At 40.7% G+C, this 19,627-nt stretch overlaps 2 protein-coding genes and 1 long non-coding RNA gene across 3 annotated transcripts in view; 1 reads left to right on the top strand and 2 right to left on the bottom strand.

The window, feature by feature from the left end:
- The first annotated feature begins 1,739 nt into the window (after positions 1–1,739).
- LOC134172576 (embryonic protein UVS.2-like) lies at positions 1,740–14,991 on the top strand. Its single transcript, XM_062635782.1, has 11 exons — positions 1,740–2,051; positions 2,213–2,237; positions 3,136–3,273; positions 4,574–4,691; positions 5,239–5,417; positions 8,388–8,469; positions 9,346–9,473; positions 11,227–11,342; positions 11,779–12,004; positions 13,101–13,219; positions 13,794–14,991. The coding sequence occupies exons 1-11, from the start codon at positions 1,977–1,979 to the stop codon at positions 14,022–14,024; spliced, it is 1,437 nt and encodes a 478-aa protein (XP_062491766.1). The 5' UTR covers positions 1,740–1,976; the 3' UTR covers positions 14,025–14,991.
- The window catches only part of INO80 (INO80 complex ATPase subunit), a 370,843-nt gene continuing 354,330 nt past the window's right edge, over positions 3,115–19,627 (bottom strand). Inside the window, exon 37 of the mRNA XM_062635778.1 lies at positions 3,115–3,126. Coding sequence (XP_062491762.1) covers position 3,126 — 1 coding nt within the window. The 3' untranslated portion in view covers positions 3,115–3,125. The remainder of the gene's footprint in view (positions 3,127–19,627) is intronic.
- Positions 11,035–16,686, bottom strand: LOC134172583 (uncharacterized). The gene is made up of 2 exons (XR_009967961.1): positions 16,584–16,686; positions 11,035–11,314 (listed from the first exon to the last, which is right to left on the bottom strand). It is a non-coding gene; the product is annotated as an uncharacterized LOC134172583 (long non-coding RNA).

Here is a 19,627-nt window from a genome sequence, read left to right as displayed (position 1 = left end):
AAGAAGTGCTCATTCTCTGCCATAGAATGAAGGTGAAACTAAGGAACTATTACTAAGGATGTGATAAACATAGTATTAAAATTAGTAACAAAGAGCAGTGACAAAATACCTAGCAGATCAAGGGCAGTGTGACTGAGATGTGACAAAAGACAGTGTAAGAAAAGGCAAACAGGAGAAAGGATGCAAGTTACAGCTGTGTGATCAAATGACTTGGATAGATAATAAACTGAGACCTGAACATTATTCTGCTGGAATATTAAAGCAGACAATGTAGACAAAGAGCATTGATAAGGAAATTTGCATTTAAGAGACAACTTCTGATAATGTGTTATCAGGTGATGTGAGGCTTTGGTCTATTAATTAGATTTGAAAAATAGCCAGTTCTTTCCGGCAATCAGGAAAATGAATTAAACCATGTGATAAATCTCCTGGCTTAAGGAATGGATATGCAAAACTACATGGCAGAACTTCAGAGGGCCCTTCAATCCCTTCTTGCTGCACACTTGGAGTGACCCAGCTCCAGGCTCTGCACAGTGATCTGGTCTTGTTCTCTTGGTTTTATTGTCTTAACTTCTGCTGTCTCCCCTGTCATTTATGATGTGCAGCAGCAGCAATGTCCTCTTGTGACTTCCTCTGTCTTTCTTCTGAATTGTGAATAGATATAGAGGTTGCTCAGAACTGTATGGGAGGAGCTCTGGTTACCAGTGTAACAAACTAATGAAGACTTCCAAACTTCAGCTTCCTATCAGCCAAAGCAAAAGGAGATCTTTACATCTGCTTCTCATTATTGCAGTATAATCTACATGGAAATTATTAACTGTATATGAATTGTGAAAGTCATCAAAATGTGGAATATTTTAGAAAGTTTAGCAACAAACCCTTAGTAGGGTAAAATGAAGATATTAGTAGCAAAGCTTTACAGAATATCAGCTAAAACTTTGCTAGCAATGTACTCCTTCAAAACAGAGGACCAGCCCATACATCTATCTGGAAAGAAGCTCTCTGGCATTGTAATCTGCTCTGAACCACATAGATTCCCCTGAAATTTGCCTTTATAGGCAATTCCAAAGGTTTTGTTGCTTGCTTCTTAAAGATCTGACACAGCAAATCTGTATGATTTTCTATAGCACCTAAGTATTTGTGCAGGGGCTGAAGGTGGGAGGAAAAAGCAACACCTGCCTGCTTATGGTGGTATTCATGTGGCTTCAACATGAATATTCCCATTGTGTAGCTTACTTTGACAATGTGGGTTTTTAGGATTTAGCCTGCCTTTTTGGGCTTGTTTCTATTCATGGGCATCAAAGGAAGGAGAGCTTCCCAGGTGGGAAGCCAAAACTCTGGGAGCTGGTGGTTTTATTTGTTTGTAAGCTCCAGAAAGACACAATCACTGCCAGTGGTGATTAGATTGCAAGATATGGTACAGGAAAAACAATTTCAACCAACAGACTCATCTCTGGCTCCTACTGATTTCCAGTGCTCCTGGCCAGCAATGCCTGGCTGAAAGCTGTACATAGAGGGGACAGGCTGACAGTAAGGTGGCTGCTGGTAGCAAGCTGAGGAGTTTCTAGGAGTTTCTAGGACAGGTAGCCGGTGTGGATGGATCAAAGAGTTTCTTGACACTGAGTTTTGCTGCAAACAGACTGCTGCCACATATCCTGTCCTTTGCTCAGCACTAAGGGGACCTGCAGCAGCTCATGGGTTCTTCTTAGAATTAAAGATGAGTCACTTTAAGGTTGCTGGGTTTTCTTTCCTATTGCTCCACTTCCTCTGTTTTCTGAAGATAAATAAGAAATGAGAGCCTGGAAATTCTCCTGAGAGGTCCTGCAGCTTGTTTGTTTTGTGAAAAATACTTCTTGTTATCTTATTTTGTTGCACTTGTTAACCACAGCAGAAGCTTTCCCATAAAACTTGCCCCAAGTAAACTAGCCACAGCTTTGAGAACGGAGCTGCAGAGCAGAGAAGATCATCTCGGAAACATGAAGATGAAGTACTTTCTTCTGCCAACTCATTTAGTATTTCTCTATAGCTTTGCACTGAGTAAACCTGTCCAGGTGTGTCCCTGCTCGCAGATGCTGAGAATTTACATTGCTGCTGCTGCTGATTTACTCTATCTTAAAATTAGTTACAAGCTTTTGCTGCTGTGATTCTACATAATAGAAGTTTTATGCTATGGAGATAAGAACTTATTAAAATGTATGCTTTTTTTTTTCAGAAAGCTACAAGAAACAGTGACTTAGGTGAGTTTGATTGTAATTATTATATCAATAGCTGTAGGCTTTGGTGGGGCTGCTTCTCTATACCTCATGCTCATTATTCAGTATGTTTTTCTCTTTGAAGTTATTTTCCAGCGTCAGTGGAAAACAATTCACAGAACACAGATGTGTTTTAAAGTCACATTCAGTGTGATTATTTATGCTGTCATGATATAGAAATTACGAAGGCTTACTGAGCTATTGCTACATGAAATGTTCTTTTTTCATATGCAGCCTCAGCAAATCAGAATACTTTTCACTTTGATTTTTCCTGTGTGATATAAGGCACTTCCCTGTCTGCTGTACCTAAAACTATTGTACATTTTGTACATACCTATGGTCTGTGAAATGTATTCCAAGTATTTTGGAGTTAGAACTGAAGAGCATGTCATGTTAAATTAACAGTTAACCTGGAAATTAATATCTTGCATGCATTCAAGATGCATGATAAAAATAGTAATTTCTTTTGTATGATTCATCCCGTTTTTGCAGAGGTCGGTTATGATTTCCTTTAATTCCACAAGCTCTAGTGAAGAGAGGAATGACTTACAATACTTAGCCTTCCACTCTCAAGGCTCCCAAAGCTTCTTAAGATGAAGTGTAGTTAGTCACGACTTTGATTATAGCTGCGCTATGACATCTATATTAATATTAATCTCTTCTATCCAGGAAGCAAGGCAGACTTAACTAGTCTTAACATACTGCGAATGCGCCATTCACTTGGTCTTAATTTACTAATCCTTTTTCACACTATTGGGAAATGAACTTCAGTGGAAGAAATTTCCAAAGGCACAGAAGCTTAGCTACTGGATACCTCTCATCTCCCCTCTGCACATCTATTTGCCTTCTCAGTGCCTTGTGTGTTCATTATTTTCTTCATCAGGCAGTGAAATAGCTGTGTATGAAGGAGACATCCTCCTGAGAAGAGGACGACGCAGTGCAATTAACTGTGAGAGCTGTTTATGGCCCAAATCACAGGATGGACTTGTCAAGGTCCCAATTAACATCTCTTCTGATTTCTGTGAGTGTATGCAAATGGCTGCTGTGAAGTGATTTTCTCTCTGTTGTTTTGTGTTTGTGTGGCATGCACCAAAAGCAAACTTGGTTCAAATGAGGATTTATGGACATGTTTCCTCTGCGAATCTGCTAGCCCTGTGGTCACCTGGCTAACACTTCAGTACAGTGTGTGGTTACTTGAGCAGTAGTTGTTACATAAATACCAACTAATTTTAGCTCGTTCCTGTTAGCTACAATGCACTTTGATACTTAGCAAGCACAGAAGTAATAGAATTTGTTCACATTATGAAAGTAAGTTGATTCAAAATTACCACTAGGAACGCTTTTTTAACACAGAGATTTGCTTTCAGATCTTCCATAGGTATATCCCACACTAGAAATCCTGTAGAGGCAAAAAGGGAGAAAAAATCCTTGGAGATACTTTTTCTCTTACTATTTCCCTCTAGTCAGTCAATAGCTCTGTTCTGTGCAAAAGGGTGCAGGACCAGTGCCTTCATCTAGAAAACTTCATATGGGCTGTGCAGGTCTGCCACCTCTACCCTGCTGAGGCTTCCGTACAGACCCTTCATAAATGAGCTTACCTTGAGAGAAAAATGCATGGAAGTGGAAGAAAAGCCCGTGCCTGATTCCCATTCCTGTGTTATCATTTGAGCTGAGGAAAGCCTAGTCTCTGTGTTAGTCAGGCTGTTCCTCTGCCCACAGGCTTTCAGAACTGCAGCATACACTCCTGTGGTTAGGTAAGGGTCATTCCATCTACCTCCCTCTCTTCAAACTTTAAAGATGAGGAAATTGAGATACAAATCAGTTGCAGATAAGTGACTAAGCCAAAAGAGGCCAAAATGTTCCAAATTAGATAAACATTCTAATTTTATTTGGTCCCTGAATAGAAACACTGTGATCTTCAGAGCCTCTGAACACCGGCTGTCTCAAGTGATTCCAAGGGCTGTGCAGACATTTCTTATAAACAAAACAGGTTTTTTGGTGCTTAGCTGCAGGCAAATGGCTCAATTGGGTTACTGTATTTGTATCTGAAACTCTCATTTTTTCATTGTAATGGAAGAAACAATGCCAGTCTTGCTTTCTGTCAGCTGTCTCTTATAGAATATGCAGAAGGACCAGCCATAATTCCTACATCTCCCTTTACAATCAGCTCCAAGATTTCTGGAGGCTTTTTGCCATTTTCTTTGTTCTACTTGCCTGATAAAAAGCTAACGAGTCCTGTAAAGTTTTAAAACAATGCACTCCATCAGTGCGCTTCTTAATTAACCAAAAAAGCATTCTCCTGGCCTCTTTTCTCTTTCTAGCCATGACAGAGAGGTCTTGGATTGCTGATGCTCTGCAAGAGATCTCCACGCTGACCTGTGTGCAGTTTGTAAACCGCACTACAGAAAAGGACTATGTATATGTTGAACGTGGGCAGAGGTAAGCTCCCGATCTCCTGGGAGTGAAAGCACTCGAAAGGTCTTTCAGCTGCTTTTCTGGTTTGAGTTGGATTTAAGTAATTGCCCTTTTTCAACCTAGGAGTCAAGATTCAGAGAGCAGGTGCAGTTTCTCATTTTTTCCTTAGACATACTGGTAGTTACATCAGTTAATGGACTGCAGGAATAAATGTATGTGTGGACTTAATGGGCTATAATTCAAAATGAGATCTTTTCCTTAATTGTTGTAAAAAAGTATTACAGTTGTTTCAGGATCTTTGCTTAACTACTTAAACTGCTTCATTTATCATATCATATATCCTTCATATAAATATGATATCATATATCATTCAAATAAAGCTTCAAAGGCTTTATTTGCACCCCTATGTAGTTTGGCAACTTCTGGAAGACTAGATATCTCACACCAGTGACTATTTGCATGGCCCCTTCTGTGGCTGCACATCTGGAGGCCCTTGGTGGCATAATCAGTACATCCATTTCTTTGTATGTGCTGAGTGTGATCATTTTGGTTATTGATTGCCTGTTCTTAGCTGCTGGTCCTACTTTGGGAAGATTGGAGGACGTCAAGCAGTGGGCCTGGTGAAAAATGGGTGCATGGATAAAGGAGCGATTCAGCATGAAATGAACCACGCACTAGGTTTCATCCATGAACAGGCACGGAGTGATCGGGACAGGTTTGTCAAGATTATGTGGGAACATATTGTGGCAGGTACGTCCACTAAATCTTAAGAGAAAACATACACTTTTGGATGAAGGAGAATGTTTCTTCTGTGAACAGCAATGCAAATAAGAATCATGATTAATGCTAGCTGAATTGCAGCAGCAGCAGCACATTCAATGTGATGGAATTTCTAGTTCAGTGTTTGTACTACGGGAATTTCTATGGCTACACCTATGTTAGTGTAGTCCTCCAAGGCAGATGCAGCCTAAAATTAGCCTTACCTTATATCCAACGAAGATCATCAGAAATGCAAACTGTTGTAGCAAAGACTTGGCCAAGAGGCAAAACTATGGGACTTTTAGCTGAGTTCGGGTAAAACATGATATTCAGAGATCACAGTAGGGAATCGCACAGTAACTCTGTCTTAGGAAAAGACATGGAAATAGGGAAGGCAGCTGGTGGTCATCTTGGCACTGGCAGTGAGTGAAATGCACGTAGGCTAAAATGTAGGTGAACGAGAGACGCAGTGTGGAAAGAATGGAAGCACATGCAGCCATCAGCATATGCAAAATTCTGGGACCTGGCATGATGTGAGAGGAATTATTTCCTCCTTGAGGATAGAATGATATACGCTGCCATGAAAAGAAGGAGCAATGGGGAACAATCAGGATTGATAAATCTGTAAAGGAAAAACTGAATGCTATTTAGGGAAAGGAATGCAGGATTAATAGTTTGGGCATGTGCCCTTGACCTGTGTGCTAGGAACATGAGAGCATATACAGGGATCCAAGCTCTATGGAGGGTAGAAGGAATGGTAGGAGGTCCCAGGGAAAGTGAGGAAGTGGTACATAGAAGGAAACTAGGGGAAGAAAGGATGCAAAGATCACTCATCTGACAGCTCTGAAAGAGCTGGTCACCCCATAAATTGTGAAAAGACATTTAATGGTGTATTTAGTTCATTATAGAAAATAGTAGTAAATGAGGCTGGACGGTTAGTACCAAATTCTAAGAAGTCAAATAAGATATTAAACTCTCCAGTGTCATGCACAGCTGAAAATATATCTATCTTTTTCTCCAGATGGAACTTGATTGTTTTTATTACAAATTCCTAAACACACTGTTCTCCAAACTTTTTTCAGCTATTCCCATGATATCCTAAGTAAATTCCATTTGTGTTCCTCTTTATTGAGGTTTTAGTTCTACTGTTAAGACGTAATTCTGCTATGAATTGTTTGCCATCGTGTAACAAGGGCATGTTATGTTTGATATGCTAGCAAAGGATGTACTAGGAAAGAGGAGTTGAAAATGTGAACTTACACCAACAATACTAGACGTACATTAAATCTTATGCTAGGTTTGCAGGGGCAGTCCACAGTTTCAGATGTCATTACTCCTAAAGGATATGGATGTAACCAAGCTCTGATTCAGGCAGAGGATCATAAGTTTAAAAGAGGAGGAAGAGGTGAGGATAAGACTATGCAAAGGAAGATGGGGTATATCTTCACTGTTTTAACAGTATTCACCCAGAGTGGAGGCTGAGAAGATTGGTATTAAGAGGGAGTTGGAATGCAGAGTGTGTGCAGCACAAGCACTGTAAGAAAATGCAAAGATATGCAGGGAAAAGGAAATTAAGCAGCACAGTTATGATTGTGATGACTGTTGGTGTACATCTCCTGTAAAAACATGCTGCTTTTAACAGTGCTGAGGGCAGAGGTTCCACTGACCTCCATAGTACAGAACTAGACCTCTAGACCTTGTGCAGCTTTCCAGCTCTCCCGCACAAGCTGTTTTTTTCTTGCCAGGACTCAAGTGCTGTGGATATTTTCTGGGTTTTGCTCTTACCCAGCAATTCACCTTGGAAGCCATCCTACTTCTTTGTTTGGATAAAATGCAGCCTCATGGGTCGCTCTCCACTTTGCTACTTGAAACTCAGCTTGTTATTTCCAAACTTTGGAGGGGGAGAAAAACTACTCAAAGCTTTCAGCCAAAGCTTCATTTTCAACTCTTCTGAGTCACTACATTTAGATTCTGGCAGAGGCAGGGGTTTTTTTAGAATGGAAAAGATAGAGTAAGTCCCCACATGTGCGCAGGTCTATACAGCCAAGTCTCTCTGGCATGTGATTAGGCAGATACTAGTTTGCTGGCAGCACCTCTGTACAGCCAGGCTGCTGTTGCTTTCTCTTCTTTTAGCAAATCAATTCAGCAAAGCACTTAAGTGCCAAACAGTAGCCATATTCATAAATGTTTCACTGCATTTGAACTGTGTTCTCTGTTCATCACCTCAGAAGAAGCTGTGCATTTGCTGATGTTTCTAAAGTCACTATAACGGATAAGAAGAATTGAGATAAAAACAGAATAGAGTCAGGAAAGCCAATGCTGTTGAGAACCAGTTTGAGCCTTAGCTGAGGTTTTTGAGCTATGATAAGTTCCAAACTCATGTTTATTCCCAAACTTTCTGTAATTCAGGATTTTGAAGCTTCTCTTTGTGTTTCCGAGCCCTCACTGGGACCAGTGCTGAAGGACATTACTGGAAGAGACTGGCTCTGATTGCAAGCCTGCCAGCCAAGTTCTGTAGCCTGCAGAGATTTTTCTGATAAAGTGTCCAATCCTGAACTCTTGTCCAGATGGCTTGCGGTTTACAAACTACTAGTTACAATAATAAAGGTACAGATGTTGAACTGGAAAGAAGTGCTCAGTGGTCAGGGCATTAGCCTCAAGGCCAGGCTGACTGCACTCAGCTCCCTGCTCTGACATTGCTGCTTACCATAGACAAGAGACCCAGTGGAATGGATTCATCGATTATATCAAAACTTTGATTTATTTGATTCTGAAACCTACTAAGTTAAGTGAAAATGGGTTCCCATGTTCCTCAATAGGCTCTGGTGGCTTTGATAGGTCCAAGTTCTCGTAAGTACAAGTATTATATCCTGTGTTACTCTTAGGATTATGACAGCAGGCAGTGTACTATTAGAGCAGCAATAATTGTTCTGAATGAAATGTTGTTTTTCTGCATTTAAGGGGAACAAGGGAACTTTGGAAAAGTGAATTCCAAAAATCTGGACCTTCCCTATGACTACTCTTCAGTGATGCACTACGGCGCGTAAGTTGTTTTCTGAGATACCTTTTCAAAGGAGCAAACAACCTTCAGATCTGGGAAGAAGGAATTGCTCCTTCCCAAAAGGGAATGGTGTTTGCTGTTCACTTAAAACTAAGGGAGTGCTCATAATTAAGGGTGAGCATGTTTCCATTGTCAACAGGATTCTTGGAAAACAAGAGTTGATATGGATAGAAGAAAAAATTAGGACATTCTTTCATTGTCTCTTGATAGAGGCCTTTGACCTGGCTCAGTAGCCTAACTCTACTGAGTCGCTGATTTAACAGTTCTCAAGTCTATAAGATTTCATTAACATAGTAACAGCTGATCATAGACAATAATATTTAGGGTCAGAGAGAAGAAAGATGGAATTTTTTCCGTCGTTAAAATGTTGTGTGTTGCCTCATACACATCTGGGCACGCTAAGGCTGCATTTTAGTACATAATGTACAAGCTTCTCCTTTATTTCCACTAGCAAGTCACAACTTCTGAACAAAACCATGAAATCAAACTTGTCTCTCTAGAAGCAGAAAACTGCAGATGGCAAATGAACAATTAGTAACTGAGACAGAGGCGGTTCCAGAGGCAGAACAGCTCCTGCCCCTCTGCCTCTGGAACCATGAAGGTGGGATTCAGTTCACTTTGCCAGGATGCTGGTGAAAGCTCTCCTCGCTCAGGATAATACAGCTTTGTCTTGTTTCTTGATTTCAGCTGCTGTATACAGTGTCTGCCATGCTGGTCCTCCTCAGAAAAGGTTAAACTTGTCTCTGAGAAGCTTCTTGCCCTTTTCCATTGAAATTCTGTGCATGTGGTACATGAATATGATTATGCAATTAAAGAACTTCACTGTTTAAGAGAAATGTGATTTTCTTGTTTCTACAGGTATGATTTCTCCAGCACTCCAGGGAAACAAACTATTGTACCAGTTCCTGACCCCTCTATACCCATTGGGCAGAGAGAAGGGCTGAGTAATTTGGATGTAGCTAAAATCAACAGGCTCTACAAGTGCAGTAAGTGCTGTAGATGGAAGGCATGTGAATCCTTAGACAGCTGATGTCTGTAGGCACTGTCAGACATCCCCCAAAAGGAACACAGCCCACACTCCTTTCAATATATCTCTCCCTTGCCCTGTAAGAGGGCTGATAGGCACCTGGGAACAGAACTGTCCCTGTGCCAAGCTGCTGCCTTCTTGGAAAGGGCAATTTGCTTTCAATAACTGACTGTCATTCTGAGTTATCCTCACCTAGTCCCTGCTCTTTGACATAAGCAAAATCCATCAGAGAAATCATGGATGCTACCTCTGTCAGCTTCTCACTTCAGGAAAGATCTGAAGGTTCCAAAGCACGTAAGCTATTCTCAGCAATGATTATAGCATAAAGTCATGTCCATCAGTAGTGCCAGCAGGTTTGTGATTTCTTTCAATTGGAAAATGACTGCAGGGCTATAAGTATGGGTGCCACTTAGGCTGATCAGAACATCATCTTGGAGGGGAATTCCCAAGCTTTTTGTATAGTTACCTACTTCCATCACTGTGGTATCTTAAGGTCTAGAAATACCTTAAGTATTCCTCTGCAGCAGGAATTCTTCAGCTGAGATACACAAAACACAGGTAAAACAGCATGCTCCTCAGTTTTTGCCTCAAATCCTGGTATGCAGGCTAATTGATTTATATGGTATTTGACTTCCACGAGATGTTATTCAGTCAGTTTCCACCAAAACAGCAAGAACATGAACACAGGCTACATGTTAGTGTACCAAATTCTGTCCTGAATTGTGTTAAGAGCTTAGTTAAACAAATTAATGGGAATCAGGATTCCTTCAGTCGGATAGTCAGGTAAGGAAATCATTCCTGAGTGGTTCCTCCCAAGTTCTGAACTTCAGATAAAACAAGTTTACAATATAAGTGTCTGGTTTCAAAGACAGTGATAATTCAATTGTGATAATAAAGTGATAATAAAGACAGTGACAGCATTTGATGATATTTATTCTTGATAGTGGAGCTGGAAATGAATCTTACTTCAATACCATTATAATGTAATTTCATAATTTAGACCTGTATGTTTTGGAAGAAAAGGGCAAAATTAAAAAAAAATAAACAAGGATAATTCAGGGGCTTAAAAAAGAACAAAATGTCCAGTTGTCCCAGGGAAAGCAGGGAGCAAGAGAAAAATGTCAAATTCCTATGTGCAGATGTCATATTCATAATTTTTAATTTGGGGAGTTACATACAGCACAATAAATGAAGACCACATGTGGAAAGCCAAAAGGCAGATGAAATCAGACTTTGTATGCCAGTCACTAGGTCTGTAGCTTGACTTCAGTGCTCTCTTTCACTGTTTTCCCCCAGTGATTACCTGTCTTTGCTTTGACTGAAACTAGTTTTCAAGCTTGGTTTTGCACAAATGTAGGCATACACACACATTTGCTGATGGGAATTGATGTAGTGATGCAATTGAAACTACTCCTGTGGTTGAGGTTAAGGAAGTTCATGAAAGGTCCAGGCCTTGTTTAGAACAGTATGTGAGTGAAACCCCACTCTCTTTAAAAAAACATGAGTAGCTGAAGCAGGTAAGTACTTTAACCAGCTTTATTTGCCTTATGTAACTTTGACACACGGAACATCAACGCAACTGTAAGCATTCTAACTCATTTCTCCTTTGCAAGTTTGACTGATGTAAATGGTTGAAGAGACTTGTCAGGCACTTCTGGAAGACCTTTGTGAAGTTTTCGTTCTCTTCAATGCTGTTTGGTTCTTCTCTTCAGATTGCTGTAGCTCTGTGTTGTCTAAATCCAAAGGCTTGTTCTCCTCTGTCAATTACCCATCCCCGTACCCGAACAATAGCAACTGCCTCTGGTTGATCCGCATCCGTCGAGGTAAGGTAAGCTTTATTAGGTGGAAAATAGGCTTGAACCACAGTGTCAAGGCTACACATTACTTCATTATTATGAGTACCCTCTGGGAGTCATTTTCATGGACCAAGACATTTATTTTGTTAAGCAGTGAATTAAAAGACAGTCTCAACAATTTTCATAAGACCTATCAGGACTCTCAGATGCATTACTTAACTTGATTTTTATCCAGCTAAGATTGGATGGCTTTTCAAAGACAAGCAATAGTCAAACATCAGTCACTGGGCTCAGTAATGGGGTAGCTAGGTGAAATGTAATGCTCTTTTTATATGGAAAGTAAAGTTTCAGTATTACACAAATAGCAAAATGAATATGAAAACCTAGTTCACTTCATAACAGCTAGATGGTTTGAATCTTTCCCTGTGTTCAGCATTCAACCCAACATCTGTTTTCTTGTTTCTCAAGATTTTCCTGCAGTTTGAGGCTTTTGATCTCCAGCCCTCCTCAGACTGTTCTTCTGACTATATAAAAGTTTACAATGGAAACAGCAAGAATTCCCCTGTCTTGCTGGACAAATACTGTGGGAAGGGGCCACTGCCCTCCTTAGTGGCGTCTGGATCAACAATGCTAGTAGAGTTTGCAAGTGATGAGAGCGTTACAGCCACAGGATTCAGAGCCTCCTACAACAGGGGTATGAACACTTCTTTACAGAGCTTGAAGAACAACATGAATAGCAGTTGTATGGAATAACTGAACATTTTGAATGTGTACTCCAGAGGGGTTTGTTTCTATGTCTTCCACAGCAATTGCTAATGCAGGTTAGGCAATGATGGGGTTGAAGGTTAGCAGGAAACAGAAAATGGGATGTTGCATGGGTGTAATGTTAGTAATCCTGTGAATCCACTCACATTCCTCTGAAAGCTTCTGCTGGGCTTCATCACATCTTTAGAACAACTCCTTTAAATAAAAACAATTCAATGACTGTAACTAATAGGAACAGTGCAGCCAAAGGCTGCAGAGCTCAATAAGAAATCTCAATCAATGGGATGTAGAGCCAATACCTGAGCAATATGTTATGGAAGATTTTGTGGCACTTTATGCAACAGGAATGGTACTAACCTTGGGTAACTTAAACTGTCTGAATTAAAGACTTGTTATGTTACATGGAAGACAGTTCTTACTGTAGTCACTTGAGGGGTGTCTGGTTTGCAAACATAAAAGTGCCTTATGGACTGCTGGATAAAATTCTGTTGTGCTGAAACATGCTTTCAGTTAGAAGGCAGCAGCCTAAATAACTTGTTATTGCCTTATTTCAACTCAAAATTAAAACTTTCTTAAACCATAAATTGAAGAAGTCTTAGAAATGTGGCATTTTTACTCTTTTTGCATTAGTCTTGATGGAGTCATTTCTAGACAGCATTAGCTCTAGCTCGGTAATGCAATCTTGAATACTTAAGCTCATTCTTTTCTGAAAGTGCAGTAAGCTGGTACCATTGGAATGCTGTGCTAATATAGGAACTCTCAATTGTAAAGACAGATACAGCTTTAGATGCAGCTGTTTCCTGTCCTCCGAAGGTTATTTAGCAGCTATGTATTTAGTTCCTTCAGTACAGTGGCTAATGCAAATACTAAGCAAAGAAATTAAGTATGTCAGCAGTAGGTTTTCATGGTAGCACATTCTTTCTTGGCTTCAAGAAAGAATACAATATAGTATAAGCAAGCTCATTTCTGTTGCCAAAATACTCTCGTTAATATGCCTTTCTCTGTTTTTCTCCTTTATTCCTCAGTGAATTGTGGAGATACTTTCACAGACTCAAATGGAATCATCACTTCTCCAAACTACCCCAATAAATACCCCAAAAACCGAGCATGCTTCTGGGTCATCAATTCTCCAGTAGGATACAAGGTAAGGTATGGATTCATTCATGAGTCTCATCAGCATTCTCTAGTAGAATCACTTTTTGCCTTCAGGAATAAGAGCTGTAATGTCACTTTTTGAGCAGGCATTCTCTGAGTAAAAAGCTCAACACAAAAATCCAGTTTAAGAACTTATGCTGGATCTTGGTGTCTGAGGTATTCAGCAAGGGCAAAAACCTGTACACACGTGTGAACTCTTAGGAATCTGGTTTGTACCAGTAGGCTTTGTTCAGAATAATCCCTAGGTAAGAGTTCCCACTAGGAAACTGAAACACTGCACCGGTGCTGGTTTTACATTTCTCTAGAGAGAAGAATCAAAGTGTACAAGATCAGTCTTGTCCCTTGCTTCTCCTTCCATTCCAAATGCTGAGGAACTAAGCAAATAACTTGCTACTGATTTGCATTACAGTATGGGATGATTCTAAGATCAGGATGTGGTGCAAACACAATAAAAAATAGTGCCTGCACATAAGGAATTTAGACTATTTGTGCTTGTTACATACAAAGAGTAAGAGAAAAGGATATAACCTGGAAGCAAAGTGCTTTGATTGTATTTTCTCCAGATATCTCTCAAAATGTTATCCTTTGAGCTGGAAGATAGTGACAGATGCATTTATGACTACTTGCTTATACATGATGGAAGCCGACCTACATCACCTGCAGTTGGGCCTTACTGTGGGACAGAGAAGGTTGCAGACTTTACTTCCACTGGGAACTTTGTGCTGGTTGAATTTCACAGTGATATAGTTTGGGAGCTGCCCGGATTTGTAATCAATTATACATTTGGCAGGTAGTACAATACAGATAGGAGTTGGTAAACACAGAATGGAAGTAAAAGAGCAGCTAGCAACAGGTGAAAGTCAAGATGCCACTAATATCAGCAATAAAAGAGCTCTCTGATACCTTTGAAAAGCTTGAAGCTTGATCTCTTAGTCTTCTGTCTATAGTGGTGTAATCTGCATGGGGAATTATGGACAAAAGCGTTCCTGTCTGTGGGATGTCTGAGACTGGAAGCTTTTCGTTATACTATTTCCATTGCTAGTGTTGCTTGGTGAAATACAACAGCAGAACTGAAACTATGTAAGCAGATTTTCAATACTTTTTATTGATAGAAACTGTACCCACAAAACAATTCAGAATACAGCTATGTAGTAACTTTAACCTGTATTGTGACAAACGTTACTACCCAACTCTAATGTGTATTCTAGTATGCTTGCAGAAAAACCTTCAGACGCATGTTTATGCTTTGAAGCCAAGCTCAGTTATACAGTTTGTATAGGCCTTAGCTTAGCCTGGAAATCACCAGTTTACACTGAAGGATGTCTGTACAGGACCTCAACTCAAAGAACTGCACTACTCCTCTGTGAGATGAACCAGGTCAGGGAACAGATTTAACCAAAGAAACATCTAAGAGTGGCAGAAAGTAGAGGTGAGGGAGAGCAAATGGAGCGAAGGAGCTACTGCTGATAATTTGCTGTGGTCTGCCTCAGGTATTGAAATTGTCCATAGGGTGTTACTAAATATTAAAAAGGAGGCCTGAAAATCTCATGTGAAGTCCCATGGAGCAAATAACTTTTGAGAACACTTTAGGTGCGAAGTGCCTTGTCTGTAGAGAGAAATCTTCTGCCTCTGAGATGTCTGAAGAGAAAGAGATCTGTAGACAGCCAACACTTTGCCTTGACTTGATGTATTCAGAACTAAATGTCAGTGCGAAACTGGAAGATGCCGAAGTGTAATAAATAAAAGTTCTTGCTGCAATTATGCCTTTGTGAAGAGGAGCATGTAAAGCACGTAAAAAATACCAGTTTGCTTTCCTGGTGCTAGGACGGCAGCCAAGAAACTTTTGATTATGCTGACTTTTGGTTTTCTTTTGGTTTTGTTGGCTTAGGTGGGTTTTTTTAAGGCCCTATAATGTTTTCCTTTCTAAGCACTGGTTAATTTTCATCCTCAGAAGGATGATAATTGATAAGTTGTGGATATCAGGATCTAGAGCTTTCTGGCATTGTGGTGGTAAAGTGCATGCACAGCAGGCAACAAATATTTACAGCTTTTGCAAGCTCCTCTCTTTTGGCTATAAAAAAACTTTCCCTCATTTAATTTGGCTCACTATTTAAATTGGCACCTTTTTGGAGAACATAACAATTTCAGCAGCATGGCAGATCATTACACTGCACAGGAGCTAATTCTTCTCCCTGAGCCTGAGGACCTTCATGGAGGTGCAAAAGTAATAATCCTGTGACAACTGTTATTGTATGCGAAGTTGAATGGGTCCCTATTTTAAATATACAGTGTTGAGCAGTTTTTTGTCATATTACTTTAGATTCCCTTCCCATGGCCTGATGTGGAGCTTTACATTAGGTCCAGTGTTTTAGATGCTCACCCGTATTTGGTAAAGTAGGAGCCTGAGATGTGGCAATGTGACTTGATCAGGGTGTCTTATTTGTAAGCAAGCCCTTCACCAGTAATGATGTAGAAATGCGTTCCTGAATGTAGACAGGCTGAAATATATCATGCTGAATAAGTTCTCTCTTTCATAGGAAAGGCTTTTCAATCCGAAATCTAAAGGTTCTGCTCTTCATGAGTTCTGTCACAGGTCCCTGTTAAGCGCTTTCCTTAAGGGATATGCACATTAGCTGGAGCTTCCACACAGGCTCCAAACCACCTCCTGACCATCTGCAGATATCAAAACCTTCTGCTATCCTCTAATTATTGCTAAAATCTCTGGTTTCCTGCCAACACTCTCCAGTTATATATTACTCATCAATAAATCTGTGGCCTGCCAAACAGGAAAATGCAAGATACAAAACATCCTGATGAATGACATTCTTCTTACAATGACTGCTGCTCATTTTCACCCACAGTTGTGAATCTGAAATGGAGAAGCTGTAGGATTCACAAACCCTGCTAAGAGCTTAGGAGTACCCAACAGTGTAAGGGGATTTACATTTAACAGATAATAATCCTCCCACAACAGGCATTGCCCATAGATAGAAAAGGTTTATAAACTTGCTTTTAACATTCATATTCTGAGATAGATGAATTGAGTGACACAATGGACAGTATAGCCAAAAGTTGAGGATTCAAATATCACCATATGAGGATTTTGTGAGGTTCTAATGAAAGTCCAGCATTATCTTAACACCCCTTGAAATCCAACATGTAAGGATTTAACCTCATAATACAGGTATCTAGCAGTGATGAATATATATGTATGCCCATATATGTAGATACCTCATGACATAGGTATTACTTTAATTGCATACCAAAAAAAATCTGCTAGGAGATACCTGCTTCTACAAGCCTGTGTGTGTGGAAGAGACAAGGGTGTTTGAGTCCATGTATTCAAATCCTACCTGCTTTGGGACTGTGCAGGTTCCTATCTGGGAGGCCTTCAAGCAGTATTCTTTTGTAGTCTGAAAGGACCAGAACAGAGCTCTGTCAATTACTGCTGTAGGAAAAAAACAGCCTGGAATAAAGCACCACAGAAACACACAAAATTGTACTACTCATAGGTCTTTTTTTGTCTTTAATTTGAAACAAATTTCCCTTACATAAGTAAATAACTGGTTGAGATGCCACTTGCTCGCATGACTAGAACCCCAGTCACAGAATCATAGAATACTTTGGGTTGGAAGGGACCTTTAAAAGCTGAGCTTTAACAACTGAATTTGGCAAGGAGCCAACCTATGAACCAAAGACCATTGAATTAATCTCTCCTACACTTCAAACAAATTGAAAACCTAATAGGCTAAGTCATAGGATTTTACTAGTTGGAGTTACCTTTATCATGGGAAACAACTGCAGGCAAGAGAAGAAATAAAGAAAAGCTGCTGCTGTTCTGCTGCCAAATGGCCTTTTGGTGCCAGTCCCCCTCTGGTAGACACCACCAGAGGAAGAGGAATGTGCCTCCATCCTCTTCTCCAGGGGAAGAAGATTCCTTTCTTTGGGGGAGTGAGGGCTTCTCCTGATCCAGCAAATTTAGCTGAGCTGCTTCTAAGCAGGTAAGTTCAGTTTCTTTAACTGCCTTACTCCCTCCTATGCACTGCTATTGGCAGTGCTCTGATAGGAAGGTTCTTTGAGGCGCTGCTTTCATTCTGTACTGAGGACCAGCACTCCAGCTTACACCTGTCATTCCGTAGGTTGCACTATAACATTAAGTTTGAAATTTCCTCTTCCTCTTTTCCGATTGATCAACTCAATAGCAAAGACAACATCAAATTAATCCTTTTCTTTGAGTAGGTTCTCTTTCATATTTGTCTCAATTCCTTGATTTATGCCTTCAATACCTGGAATTTCCAGGTGGTCTCTAAAACGGTTGCTGGACCGGTACAAAGTCTGGCTCCCAAGTTTTAGTCAGTTGTCCTTCTAATGTGCTTTCCCATTAAAAAAAGCCCATAAGCTTGAGATGGGAAACCCCAGTTTTCTTCCTTTAAAGTTAGCTTTGTTCAGGTATTCATGAGGCTTACTTCCTTGAATAGATCTGTCAGTTTCCTCATTTAACTGAGATGGTATTTACAGTGCGGACTTATCTGTTGAACTGGAAAGAATGCAAAATGTAATTGAAGCCCATGTGATTAACAAGATGACCAATGGGAACCAGTGGTACCTAGAACTACACTAAGTAACTCTTAATGTGTAATAGGACATTCACTTCTGAAGGCATTGTGAAATATGAACTCACTCCTCTAAATAACAATTTGTCCCTCAATTTATTGAGGGACAAAGTCAATAAAGCAAAAGCAACAGCACTGGGTGCATGACCATAGCCAGAGGCACAAGTGATTAGTATTTGTTACAGGTTTATATACTTTCACTATTGCATTAGTCACATACATATTCATACTTCCCGCGTATAGGCGGGGAATATTATAACTAGCTCCAGGAACTTATTATCATAAGTCTCCTCCTCTTGGCATCTGTGCACTGCTCTCCAGTGATTGTGGGCAGGGGTCTTGAGGATGAAGTAAGCAGTCTTCCTCTTGTGAGTAGGGGTCTTCAAGATGAAGTAAGCAGTCTTCCTCACAGTGTACTTTTCACCTTTGGCACAGCTGGATGCCCCAGTAATCACACAACTAGCTGAAACCAGCCAGATCTGTAATTCTTCTGATAGCTGGCAAAGATTTAGACCAGTGTGACTTTCCTGCAAAATTTCTTGCAGGATGGGCAGGCAAGGAGTATCCCAAGCTAGCAGATGTTCGGGAGGCTCTGTCTCTAAACTGACTGATGAGTAGAAGGATGGTGTGAAGTAACTCATTCATGTTTAGTGGGGCCACTAAATCCTGTTATTTCACTACAGACTTACAACACAAACATTGTTCTTTAAAGCTAAAGATACTTTAGAAGACTAGTGTGAAACAATTAACTCATGTTTAGTGGGGCCACTACATTCCACAGACTTACAACACAAACATTGTTCTCTTTCTACAACCTAAGTTAAGCTAAAAAGTGCTTTAACTCTATGTTTTTCAGGCACTAGCTTTCCTTATATCAAGCCCCCCCCTTCTTTTACCTTTACAAATTCTTTTGCTATGTGACTCCCTTTTGCTGGGGAGTTCTGGCCCGTTTTAACTTGTTGTCTAATCTTGTGTCTTTAGCGAGCTTTGTTTCTGTTATTGTAAACAGTTATATCCACATAACCACACCTATGATTTGCGAAAGCCAATGCATTTATGTGTTTATCACAGCATGCAACCAAACACTGGCAGGAGTGCTGGCTGGGGACTTTTCACAAGACATGTAGCATTAGGACAAGGGGTAGTGGTTTTAAACTGAAAGAGGAAGATTTAGATTAGAAATTAGGCAGAAGCTCTTCCCTGTGAGGGTGCTGAGGCGCTGGCACAGGGTGCCCAGAGAAGCTGTGGCTGCCCCATCCCTGGCAGTGTTCAAGGCCAGGTTGGACACAGGGGCTTGGGGCAACCTGCTCTAGAGAAACGTGTCCCTGCCCATGGCAGGGGGTTGGAACTGGATGAGCTTTAAGGTCCCTTCCAATCCAAGTCATTCCATGTTTCGATGGTAACTGGAGTTTTGTGGTTCAGCTGATTTCAGCCCCTTGAACCAGCATCTCACCACAGGTTTAAGACAAAAAGGCACAGTCACTTTAGCACAGCCCTGTCAACATTACAAAATACACTCTATTTTTTTTTTTTTTTTTTATTGTCTTAGTAACACCAACCAACAGCTAATGGGCAAAAATGCAACGCTTTACCACCGCGGGGCGTGCGGGACAGACCCCTCACAGCCACCCTCCCCACCAGCACCTCAGCCCGGCTGTCCACGCGCTGCCTGCCGGGAAATGGAGTCTTCCCGGGCCGCCACCTCTCCGTGCCTCGCTGCCGAAAAGCGGCACCAGACTACAGGTACCATAATGCATCGCGGCGCGCAGCGTGCGCCGTGCGGC

Source organism: Pezoporus occidentalis, unplaced genomic scaffold (genome assembly GCF_034315485.1).
Source record: "Pezoporus occidentalis ecotype Australia unplaced genomic scaffold, CSIRO_AGI_Poc_V1 ctg46, whole genome shotgun sequence".
Classification (NCBI taxonomy): Eukaryota; Metazoa; Chordata; class Aves; order Psittaciformes; family Psittacidae; genus Pezoporus; species Pezoporus occidentalis.
Note: the sequence above shows the minus strand (reverse complement) of the source record. Positions and strands in the feature narration are given on the sequence as shown.

Excerpts from the sequence above, each read along its gene's own strand:
- LOC134172576 (XM_062635782.1), top strand. The coding sequence starts at position 1,977 with ATGAAGATGAAGTACTTTCTTCTGCCAACTCATTTAGTATTTCTCTAT. Across the intron at positions 3,274-4,573 it reads TAACATCTCTTCTGATTTCT|CCATGACAGAGAGGTCTTGG; the intron begins GTGAGTGTATGC and ends TTCTCTTTCTAG. Across the intron at positions 5,418-8,387 it reads GTGGGAACATATTGTGGCAG|GGGAACAAGGGAACTTTGGA; the intron begins GTACGTCCACTA and ends TCTGCATTTAAG.